Source organism: Sturnira hondurensis, unplaced genomic scaffold (assembly GCF_014824575.4).
Source record: "Sturnira hondurensis isolate 20B ecotype Veracruz unplaced genomic scaffold, ASM1482457v3 Scaffold0006849, whole genome shotgun sequence".
In the NCBI taxonomy this organism is placed as follows: domain Eukaryota; kingdom Metazoa; phylum Chordata; class Mammalia; order Chiroptera; family Phyllostomidae; genus Sturnira; species Sturnira hondurensis.
In genome coordinates this window covers 3,271,228-3,283,279 of record NW_028079480.1, presented here as the reverse complement: position 1 = coordinate 3,283,279, position 12,052 = coordinate 3,271,228, and the positions used below count along the sequence as shown (strand labels likewise).

At 43.0% G+C, this 12,052-nt stretch overlaps 1 protein-coding gene across 2 annotated transcripts in view; it reads left to right on the top strand.

Annotated features, from left to right (window-relative positions):
- Nucleotides 1-7,187: 7,187 nt before the first annotated feature.
- Nucleotides 7,188-12,052, top strand: part of ENTPD1 (ectonucleoside triphosphate diphosphohydrolase 1) — a 102,401-nt gene continuing 97,536 nt past the window's right edge. For both annotated transcript variants that reach the window (XM_037050862.1, XM_037050860.1), the window contains exon 1: nucleotides 7,188-7,515. Coding sequence is in view for 1 of the 2 variants with exons in the window: in XM_037050860.1 (XP_036906755.1) it covers nucleotides 7,500-7,515 (16 nt within the window). In the remaining variant the exon portion in view is untranslated. The remainder of the gene's footprint in view (nucleotides 7,516-12,052) is intronic.

Sequence of the window (12,052 nt, the reverse complement as noted above, 5' to 3'; positions counted from 1 at the left end):
TGGAATTGACAAAACATGTTATTTTGTATAATAGTTTCCCTGGGCATTTATTTTAAGATACATAAAACCAGAGCACCTTCTTTCGTTAGTTTTATCAATAGACTTCTGTTTTAATGGAGAAATAGAAACAATATAGAGACCATAACACTCGTCACACCAACCACCCGGCCCTGACCTCCAGTGAGGCAGAAACTACCATCACTATTCTGTCCAATTTGCGTGATGCCTGCTCGGGCACTGTTGGGTGTATGGAGAGCGCCTCAAGCCATCAAACCACACCATGGATATTGCACACTGGACAGAAAACCACACTTTGGATATGGTCCTTCTGTTATTGAACTCAAGGGTTTCACCACTTAGGGTGTTCCCTTTAAGAATGAGACATGGTTGTCCTCAGGTAGTTTTATTTACTGGCAGCAAGTACAGGACATTGGGGGTTCGTGTCCGAAACTTAGAGCAATGAATCTGCATCAAATTTTGCGTTAAGCTTGAACATTCCTTCACAGAAACTATTTGGATGATTCGAAGGCTTTTGGGGACGATGCCATGAATGCAGTGCAGGTGAAAGTGTGGCACAAATGCTTCAAAGATGGTCGAGAGTCTGTTGAAACTGATCCACGTTCTGGAAGGCCTGCAACAAGCAGAGCACCTGAGTATGTTGAACATGTGCTGCCTGCAATCCACAAAGATCAGCGACCGATGGTGTGAAAACTAGAAGCTGATCTGGAGATTCTGACGCAGGATCTTGGCATGAAATGTGTCATGGCAAAATCTGTTCCATGGCTTCTGGTACCAGAAGGAACAATGTTCCCAGAGCAGAAGGAACGTCGTGCTGCAGTTGCTAATGGCTTGATTCAAACTGTTATCAATGAACCAGATTTCCTCAAGAGTGTTTTGAACAGGGGAAGAGATGCTGGGAGAACTGTGTGAGGTCCAAAGGGGCCTACTTTGAAGGGAACTGAGGTGTCACTGTCCTATATACAATGTTTCTGGTATCTTCTTCAATAAATGTCTCTATTTTTCACATTTACAGAGCTGGATACTTTGTGGACAAACCTTGTATATGGGCAAAAGTAGGCTTACAGTATGCAAAACACAGAGTTTTTGTTTTTTTTAAATCCTCACCCAAGGACGTTTGTCTCTTGTTTTTTAGAGAGAGGAAGGGAGAGAAACACTGATGAGAGAGAGAAGCATCAGTTGGTTGCCTCCCATACACACCTGGGCCAGAGATTGCAGGCACCCCAACTGGGATTGTACACGCAGGGGATCAAACCTGAAACCTAGGCCTGTGCCCTGACAGGGAATGGAACCCACAACCTTCCAGCTACGGGATGATGCTCCAACTAACTGAGCCACACTGGCCAGGGCTAGAGTTAACTCTTGTATTATTGTTTATTAATTACTGTATTCTTTTTCGTATGAAAAACTGTGCGTACTTTTGTAATTTAGTATACACACATGCACGCTAAATTACCTGTTGGTTTCCCTTTTGCAGTTGGCTGCACCTGTGGGGCTGGGTTTGGGTACCTGTCAAGCTTCTCCTGTTGGCAGCTTTCTCTGCAACATACTGGATATTTTACATTTTAACATTTAGTAAGAACCACCCAGACCTTGAGACTCTCGTCCCAGTTAACACTTTCCGACTTTTTACATCTAATATTACATTCCATAAATAAATTTAAGAATGCCTTGCCTTGACTGGTGTGGCTCAGTGGGTTGAGTGTTATCTTGAAGGCTGAAAGGTCACTGCTTTAATTCCCAGTCAGGGCACATGGCTGGGTTACTGGTCAGTCCCTGGTCAGGGGCATGTGGTAGGTGACCATTCCATGTCTCTCTCAAATGCCAATGTTTTCCTCCCTCTCTCCCTCCCCTAAATAAATAAACAAATAAATGAATAAATCTTTAAAAAAAGGAAATTTAAGAACACCTTGATATTGTTGCCTGATTATTGTGCTATGGACAGCTTGCACAGTGAATATATTGTTCTGGTTTACATTGGTGTAACAGGTTTTTAGCTTTAACCAGTGTGTTGTTCAATTAACTTTATTTTCTTATAAATAATCTGTAAATGAAATGCTCAGCCTGTTTTGTGGTGATCACCTTGTTGATTAGGGCAATTTTTAAAACCGAACCTTGCCATCCCCACTCCCAAGTATAACCATCCCTCACTGCCTTATGTAATTACTGCATTCCCTCCCTGCCTTATGTAATTACTGCATACCATCAGACAATCTTACACTTTTAACCTAAGATTCTTCTCAATTTTTTATTGCAGAAAATTGCAAGTATACAAAGTGAACAGTAAATCAAACCCCTGCATTCCTGTTACCCAGTTTCGACAAAGATGACCTCGTCCCTAATCTTATTTTAGCTGCACCTCATCTACGCCTTCTTTCTTAAACCAGTCCCAGATTTCTTCTGTACATATTTCTGCATATGTCACCAAAAGAAAGGATTTCTGCACAATAATAGACTCAATACCTATATCATGCCTTAAAAATTAAGTTCTTAATATTATAAAAGATATCCCATCAACATTCAGTTTTTTTCAATGGTCTCCGAATTTCTTTCAAATTGGTTTGAATCAGAATTGAAGGTATTGCATTTAGTTGGCATATCTTTTAAATCCTGTTTAGTCACAGGTATCTGATATTTTTCCTTCCTTGCAATTTATTTGTTTAAAAAATGGAGCTGTTTTATAGTGTTTCCTCCAGACTAAATTTTACGGATTAAATTCCTATAGTGTCTTTTAACATGGTTCTCTGTGCCCCGCATCCTGCAAATGGGCAGTTGTATCTAGAGACTCCAGTTTTTTGGCAAGAACACTTCAGTGGGGGTGGCGTGTGCTTTCATCAGAAGGCCTGCAATGCACGGCTGCACTTCCTTTTGTGACATAAGCCGTCATTGACTATTGTCTAGCGTCATTACTTGATTAGCTGCATGCACAATGGTGATACCCTAATGTTGCCAATTTTATTCATTATCTGGGATACTTTGAGGAAATTTCCCCTCATCAAATATTGGGTTGTCCTGTGGTATGTTTCGTGCAGCAAAGGCCTGCTGAATGTTGCTGTTTCCCCCTCTTATTTACTTGTTTTAAGAAAAATGAATTGGTTCTGAAGGTGAACAATGATTTATAGCATCTTTACAAACACCTGGGTGGTAACATATCTGGTGTGTTTCAATCCATTTCACTTATTATTTCTTATTGCTGCTCCCATTTTTACTACATTGGCTAGTTGGCTCCTGAGTCCTTTTGACACAACTCTAGCAGTTTTAGATAGTGTTCTTGCTTGCTGGTGTGACGAAATATTCCAGTCTCATCTTTCATACTTCCTGCCTCAGTCTTGGAATCAGCCATTTTCCCAAAGAGCCTTGGTTTGTTTGAACAGAAAAGAGTATTTACAGAGCACAGTCTTGTGCTGAGGTAGGAGGTAAATAAAGACCTACAGGGAATGAGAAAGTGAGCTGTGTGGATATTTGGGAGAACAGCATTCCGGGCAGCAGGAACAGCAGCTGCAAAGACTCTGAGGCTAGAACAGAGGAAGCAAGGAAAGGCAAGTGGCAGGAAATAAAGTCAGGGAGGTGGAGGGGGCCGGGCCAGTTGGAAGGGCTTTAGTTTTGCTTGGAATGAAATGGAAGCCACTGGAGGGTTCTGAACAGAGAAATGATATGATTTATTGTTTTGTTTTGTTTTCATCGGATCACTGTGGGTTTGGGGGGTTAAGAATGGACTCAGCAGGGTTAAGAAAAGAATCTGGAAGAAGGCTATCACAATAAACCAGGGAGCAGTGAAGGAAATGAGAAGAGGTCATGTTCTGGAATATTCTGAAGATGGAAACCAAAGGGTTTGCTAAAGAAGTGGACTTGGATTGTGAGGAAATAGAATGCAAATGTGACTCTGTGGTTCATGGTCTGAGCCATAAATGAAATTGTAACACATCATGGTAATATGACGGGCATCTCTCTGTGGGTCAGTGCTCTGTCTGTGGAGGAAGGGGGAAGCTGAAGTGAGAGCAGGCAGAGGCTCACGAAAGACTGGACAAACTGAATCACAAAGGATATGTTGGAGGACAAGGTGAACGGGAGGGGGGGGGAAGGGCATTCTGAGCAGAAGGAACGACTCGTGTAAATGCAGAGTCATGAAAGCACTGTGGGTTGGAAATTATAACCCATTTTTAGGGAACGGGGACCTTTGGCAGGTAATGAATCTAGACATGTAGAGAGAGAGAGAGAGACCTTGTGTATTCCATGGTAGGAAACTGAATTTTATTTTATGAGTGATAAGGAGACTAGAATTTTAAAGCCTGAGAATGACATTATCAGGTGTACATTGTAGATGTACATCCCCACCTCCCTGGCCCCCTCCACCTCTCTGACTTGATTTCCTGCCACTTCCCTTCCCTGCTTCCTCTGTTCCAGCCCTTTTCACAAGCCCCTTTACCCCTGGGAGTGCAGCTTTTATTTTCTACGTCCTGTTACAAATAACAATAATATAAAGAGTGATGATATTTTTGTTCACACATCTATTTTATAAGATAAAATCTCAGGCCTTTAAAAAGATGCACAAAACCCCCATCTTTTTTGTAATTATCCTTGAACAAATGAGAAGTAATATTTACTTATCTATCGTGTTTTCATGATGCCAAGGAGGGTGTGAACACCGGACCATATGATTCAATTGTAGCACAAAGCGTATTACCATAAAAGCATTGAATGTCAAACAAAGGTTCATATAGTATGAGTTGGGGCTAAAAACATTCTTCTGTTACTGTGTAACTCTGATGAACTTTAAATTTTTATGAAGTGCTAGTTATTATGATGACTTTTTCCCTCTTCTGGTTGAACCAGAAGTTGGGTACTTTACTTGATGGCTTCTCTCTCTGTGACAAAATTAAAGAAGATTGTGTCGATTGTTGAAGTAACCTTTAGTCAGCAACGTGATGTCCAAGTGGACGACAGGAGTCTTTGAATTTTAATTTTGTGTGGAACAGAGAACCATTGCCTCGTGCCCAAAGTGGGCTCTCCAGGGCTGCTCAGGGCGGTCTGTCTGTTCCTCTCACCTGCCTCCTCACTCCTTCCGGATCTGCCCCACCCCCATCACTGTTTCCTTTCTAGCTTGGATGGTCTGTTTCCCATTCTGTTGTTCACAGGATGTTCTGTGGATGTGCTGTTTTACAATATTTTTTCCAAAACAATGATGCAAGGCAGTTACAAACCCATTACAAAAACTGTTGGTTTTCCCACATATCCCGCTGTGTTAGTTAAAAACAATTTTATGTCAATAGGACAAATATCAAACAATGTTCTTTACTAGAGATGGAGTCTAAACTGGCTCGTGAGGAGACATCCATTGTTTTCTTTTTTCATTTACTATAATTAGTTGTTATTACAAATGAAAAATCCTGTGACTATGAACCATAGACACAGGTTAAGGCATCAAACGTTTGCTGAGCACATACTGGGGGCAGGCACTGCGCAAGGTCACAGCAGAGATGCCCAAATGAAAGAGTCAGCCCTGCTCTTACTAAAAAATGAAAGTGATTGAAACACAGGCATGCACTAAATAACATTTTGGTCAACAGACTGCATGTACAAAGGTGGTCCCATAAGATTATAATGGAGTTAAAAAATTCCTATCCCCTAGTGATATCGTAACCATGGAAACAGCATAGTGCAATGCATTACTCAAGTGTTTGTGGTGATGCTGGTATAAACAAAGCAACTGTACTGCCAGCCATGTAAAAGCGTGGCATGTACAATTACGTACAATGCGTAATACTTGATAATGATAATAAACAACTATGCTCCTGGTTCATATATTTACCACACTATACTTCTTACTGTTATGTTCGAGTGTACTCCCACTTAGATAAAAATAGTTTGCTATAAAAGTGTGCCATGTTATGTGGGCAGCAGCCTCATACCTCTTGTGTTTAGAGTGTTTCTTGGTTGCATCATTTTGTCTTGCACTTGATGTAATCTGTTGTTTAGTACAGTAACACGCTGTGCAGGCTTGTACCTAGAAAAAATGGTCTTTACCATAGAAGCCAGGTGTGTAGCAGGCCACCCCATCTAGGTGTGTGAAAAGGCACTCTGCCATGTTGGTACAAGGACAAAATTGCCTAGCAGTGCAATTCTCAGGACATAGCATGTGTCATTAAATGGCACATGCCTATGTGGTTCAGAATATATTTTCTATATAGGAGTCAAATACAATCTATAGTGGTTAAAAATGTACTGGTTTATGTGAAGAAAATGTCTTATTGTATATTTGGATTAAAAAAAAAATTTCTTGCTGGAGAAGCAATGCAGAAAAAAAAAACCATGAACTGGGAATCAAGAACCAGATCTATATTCCTCCTTTGCTGCTATTCATTCATTCATTCAACCATTCATCAAATACTCACAGTGAGGCTGCACCGTGGGAGAAGCTGTACTAGGTTCTGGTGAGTGTGGTTGCAACTAGGAGAGACCAGCTACCCGCTCTTTTATCTTTGTGAACATGCGTGGCTTCACTGTTCCACGGCCCAAACCCTGGTTAGACTAGATGTCTGAGGTTTCTCTCAAAGATAAAATGCTCGGGTTTCTGATGGCCTCTTCCAGGGAGAGGCTCCCCAGGCAGCCTTAGGACTTGAGGACTTACCTTCCTCTCAGAGGGATTAGCTTTTGTCCTGATTTCAAAATAACTTCACATACAGTTCTGAAAATCTTTTGGTCAGCGTCTTATCAGCATTTGGCTCATCTTGGTAAAGCCTGGGTGTGGTAGTTCCTCTTCAGAAAACTTCAGAGGCAGGAGTCATAGTTTGGAAGAAAAGAAAAAAGTGTACAACTTGGGTCAGTACGGCGCTGGAGCTGTTCTTCGCAAGCAGCCTCCTCAGTGTTCCATCAAGCCTTCCCTCCAATTGCAGGACTTCTCCTGCCTCGGCATCCTGGTCCGTCGCTTGGGTGATCCATTGCTTCTCGGGTCTAATAAGCCCCATAAAGGGCTTGCTCATCAGGAACCAGCAGTGCTCAGCTTCCTGGGAGGGGGAAGAACTGTCCCTGCATCCCAATTTTCCCAGTGGGTATCAAGGTAACAAGTTTCTTGTTATCTGGCTTCAAAACTGCAGTACGTAAATAGCATTTTTGCTTGCAGCCAAGATACATTTTGCAAGGGGGATGGGTGGGTTTCTGTAACAATGAGAGAGGAAGAGCGCGCGCGTGCGAGACATTTGAACACGAATACAAAAAGTTACAACCCTGGGAAGCTTTCTTGTAGCTTTACGGAAATGAGCGGCAGGACTTTCCTCGCCAAGGCCAATCTGTCGTTTCCAGTCAATGAAAAAGACGGAGTTTGAGGTTCCTTCCTAAACGGGCCGGCTAGTTTAGCCCCTCCCACGAGCCGGAGGGTCTGTTATATCTCTGTTCCTTGAGTACCTCTCTCACTGAGACCGACCACAGCAAGCAGAGACTGAAAAAAAAAAGAGCAAAGAGGAAGAAAACAAAAGCTGCCAATTATGGAAGATGTAAAGGGTAAGAGCAAAACTGATTTGATCCGAAATCCTTAAGAACAAAAAAAGAAAAAAAAAAAAAAGAAAACAGAGGAAAAAAAATCCAAAGCCCAGACCAAAAGCAAGTACTTGGAAAACCAAGAGGCAAAAAGCCCTAAATGAACTTTCCCACCCTCTCCTTCTGAGAGGAGGCAGAGAAAGAACTTTGGGAAACTTTTTAAGACTGCAAAGCCCCGTGGTTGTTGTCTAGGGTGGCTCTTGAGGCAGCTGAAGGGGATCATGAATATTCATTATCCACTTGTACTCAGATTTTTTTAAAGAAGTAAATGACTTCTTCCGTCCCCTTGCAGTTTAAGAGGCAGCTGCCTCATTAATAGTCCAGAGTCGTCTTGCTTCGGTCCGCGTACCTCGGCGTGTTTGCTTGAAGATGCTGGGCTCAACGTGCAGATTTGTTTTGTTCTCGAATTTCCTGTGTGCTTTCCTGTTGTGAAGTTAGCAAAGGCTTCTCTGCAGGGAGTTAGAGAAGTTAATGTGGCAAGAGGCTGTCACAACAGGACCCTAGAGTATGTCTTGCAAAAGACTGAAAATTTCTTGGAAGGAGTCTGGGAGTGTGTACTTGTATGGAAGGGGAGGGGTGGGGAGCCGGGGAGAGAAGGGATGGAGGGCGGGAGGGCGGTTTTATCTTAAAAAAGCAAGGCATATTTGACTATGTTTAGATTTTGTCTAAAAACTACAACAGCAGGCTGCTTTGCACAAATGGTGTGCAGTCTCTGTCTTTTACCTCTTTTGGTCATTTTCTGCGGGGACGGAAAGCTAGCTGCTTGCCGGTCTGCGGGAGCCAGGAGGAATGTCTGCAGCCGTGTGGGTGCCTGGGGTTGCAAAGCTTCTTCATTCTGTCTCATGTCGAATATCCCCACACGTTTTATCACATAGAATGTGGAGGAATGGGATGAGCAACCGGCAGACTTCTTAATAAGGATAATAATGATAGCTGTTAACATTTACTGAGCCTTTCCTCTGTGCCGGGAGCTGTTCTAATAAGCTCGTTACTCGTGTCATTTACTACTCATGTTAACTTATGAAATGCGTGCTACGTACCATCCCCATTTTATAGATGATGGAATTGAGGTAGTGCGAGAGTAGCTGGCCTCCCTTGGCATCAGACAGTAAGTGGTGGATTTGGGTGCTGGCGGGGGGACACAGCGTCCGCCTGCTGGCCTTTCTTTCCTCCCCGACCCCCCCCCCCCCCACGTTGCTCTCACTACAACCAGCCCCACTGATTCCAGGTTTGCAAATTCTTGGGGCCACCGGTGTAATGATACTGGTGAAATTGCATGTCTGCAAAGGAATTTGTGCTTTCCTATCAAGTTAACATACTTTTTTTCTCATTTGGTACTCATGGTTCTTCTTTGTGGTAGAACCTAGGTATTGTCATTATTTCCTTTGACAAAAGGGAGAGGCTAAGGCCAGGAGGGGTTAGGTGACAAGAATGACATAGTGAAGCTAGACCAGAAATCCCCGCCTCTGGTTTCCCCTCTAAGCAGCAAGCCCAGTCATCAGTGTATTTTTGTCCCCACCCCAGCCACTTTCAGTTCCCCAAAAGACCTTGCTTCTTTCCTCCCCGCCAGGCTGTTGCTAGAAACTTACCTCTTTCTCAAAGGTTAATCTGGCTCTCTCCTTCCCCTTTAGTCTGGAGCCACACTTCCTGGCTTTGAATTCCAGCTCCACTGTTTACTGCGTGCCTCCGTTTCCTCGCCTGTAAAAATGAAGGGATAGAATATCTACCTCATAGGTGTGTTGTAAAGACTAAACGAGGGATTCATGCAATGTTCTCTGAACAGAGCCTTCTGCATATAGTACATACGCAATACCTATTAGCTGTTGCAATCTCTCCTTCATACCTCATCTTGATTGTTAGCTTCCTGTTTAAGCCATCTCTAACCCTTCCAGCCTTGGATTAAGCTCTGCCTTGGGCGTTTCTACAACACCTCTGATGGTCTAAGGCGGCTTATCAAACTAGTCTAGTTGCTGCCTTCTGCATTGGCTCCTCCCTCCCCCAACTCTAATTTCTTTACTCACCTTTGGATCTTCAGTGTCTAGAGCAATGTTTAGCCTATAATGGGCACTCAGTGAATGTTTAGTAAACTAACTATTACTTTAGTTGATGTTCATACTAGAGTAAGGAGGCTTGTTAAAGAGGGGAAATTTAAGTTTGTTGTGGAGCTCCTGCCAGTACATACAGCTCCTGAGCAATTGCTAAAGACAACCCCTCTAAGTAAATGAAAAACAAAACACGTCCCTCCTAGGCGGGCAATATTCAAAGCTGATGCGGCCTCCGTGCCAGGGCACCCACTTTGGCCAGTCTTTCAGAATCCTCATAGAACATCTGGTTCCAGATGAATAAAACATCTGGTTCCAGAAAAAATGCGTCTCCAGCCCCATTTTATAGCATAGTCTAAAACAATGGACTCTGGTAATAGAAGAAAACAAACACTACCGAGGTCGGCCCTGGGTAAAATCATGAAGTGCCTTAAATTTGCTTCTAACGCCCTTTCTTTCCTCTTCTTGGCATACCTTCAAACCAATTTGACAAATATTATTGCGTCTACCATTTGTAAGTCGCTGTGCCAGATGTGTGTGATATAAACAGTTTGCTCACAGTCTAGCAGGAAAGACAGATGCATATACAACCAACTCTAATTAAAGCCAGACTTGGTAAAATGCTAGTAATAATAGCTGACATTGACTCAATATTTATTATGTACCAGGCACTGTAATTTTTTTAATGCATTGTCTCATGTAATCTTCAGAACATACCTCTGGTATAGGTTTCTGCATCTGACAGCTGTGAAGGGAAGTTACATGGACAAGGTCATACAGCTAGTCACAGGCAGAGGAGGAATTTAGATCCATATAGTTAGGCTACAAAGCCCTGGGTCCTAATGAATAAGTTCTCCTACCTCCCTAATATCTGTAATACAAAACCAAAGAAAATGCCATGAGAAACAGAATAGGGACTGATGGTTTCTGGGAGAACTTCTTGAAGGATGACACTCCAGTGGGACCTAGAAAGATGGGTAGAGTCTGGTGCCCGAAACAAGCCTCTCCTGAGTCTGAGCAAAGCCGCAGCCCAGATCTAAAAGTTAACAGCTCTTTTACCTTTTCCACATTCTGAGCAGGGAACCTATTTACATGTCCGTCCTGGAGATTTGGAGGCAGAAGTCCAAAGTTCAGCCCTGACTATAAATTTGGGGATTACCATTCCTTGACTAGTGTGGCTCACTGGGCTGGGCGCTGTTCTGAGAACCAAAAGGGTGCTCGTTCCCTTCCTGATCAGGGCACGTGCCTGGGTTTCTGGCCAGGTCCCCCATTTGGGGGTTGAGAGCATGTAAAAAGCAGCTGATTGATGTTTCTCTCACACACCAATGTTTCTCTTCCTCTCTTTCTCCCTCCCTTCCCCTCTCTCCAAAAACAAATAAAGTCTTAATAAATTTTATATTACCAGTCATGTAATAAAATAAATCTTTACAAAGTAATCAGCTGCATATGGAATAATTTTCTTAATCACGATTATCTTGCATGGTCATCAGGCATGTGTGGCAAACAGTTTTTACAAATGCCAATGATTAATTAGTCTTGCTTTTACTTGGCTAAACTGCATTTTAAGAGTATTTTCTTCCTTGCATTGTCTTTTGGGTTGCTTCTGCACTGTCTTTAACCAGTAAGCGATTGTGCCCACGGGCATTAGCATGTAATCCCACTGTGAGGTGAGTGGTGCTGGATTCAGCCCCAGACAGTGGTGAGGTCTGGGACAAGCCACAGAGGGTCTGTTCTGTTGTGAGCTCTGTTCCTTGTCACAGTTTAGAGCAAGGTCAACATTGAAGGCAGCCCGTGTGGTGAAGAATCGTCAAACCTCTCGATGGTTTAATGGAAGTCTACAAGAGCAGAAGCACTAGCTTTGTCTCGGTGACTGCGCGTGGGTTCTGAGGCAGTGTTTCTCAAACTTTAGCAGATATGTGAGTCACTGGCGATCTTGTTAAAATGCAGATTCTGATCCGGTAGCTCTGGGGTGAGGCCCGAGATTCTGGGTTTCTAACAAATTTTCAAGTGGCGGTAATGCTGCCCCTCCCTAGGCCACAGTTTGACTAGCCGTGTTATGGGTCCTTGCGTGCCTTAATCTTGGGGTTTATTTTGGTACTAAATGACCAACCCCTCCTCCAACCATCACTTTGAGTCATTGATCAGCTTTGTCATTGCAGGATAATGGGAAGCATAATTCATTCATTCATTCATTCCTTTGTTCATTCATTAAGTTAATACATGTCCAGAACAGGATGTGGAGGCCCACAAGTTGTCATGCAAGAAACAAGCCTGAATGTTCATCGCACAAAACTATTATGTATCAAAAGTCTTTGCATTGGATTTTGTAAGCATCTCTCACCTTTTCTCCATAGCTCCAAGTTTTCCTAACCTAGTTTCATCACCTGCCTCCAACCTGAGAATCTCTGGAGCAGAACGTTCTGCCTCTAGAACCTTTTGCTGGGTGATTGGAACGTCAG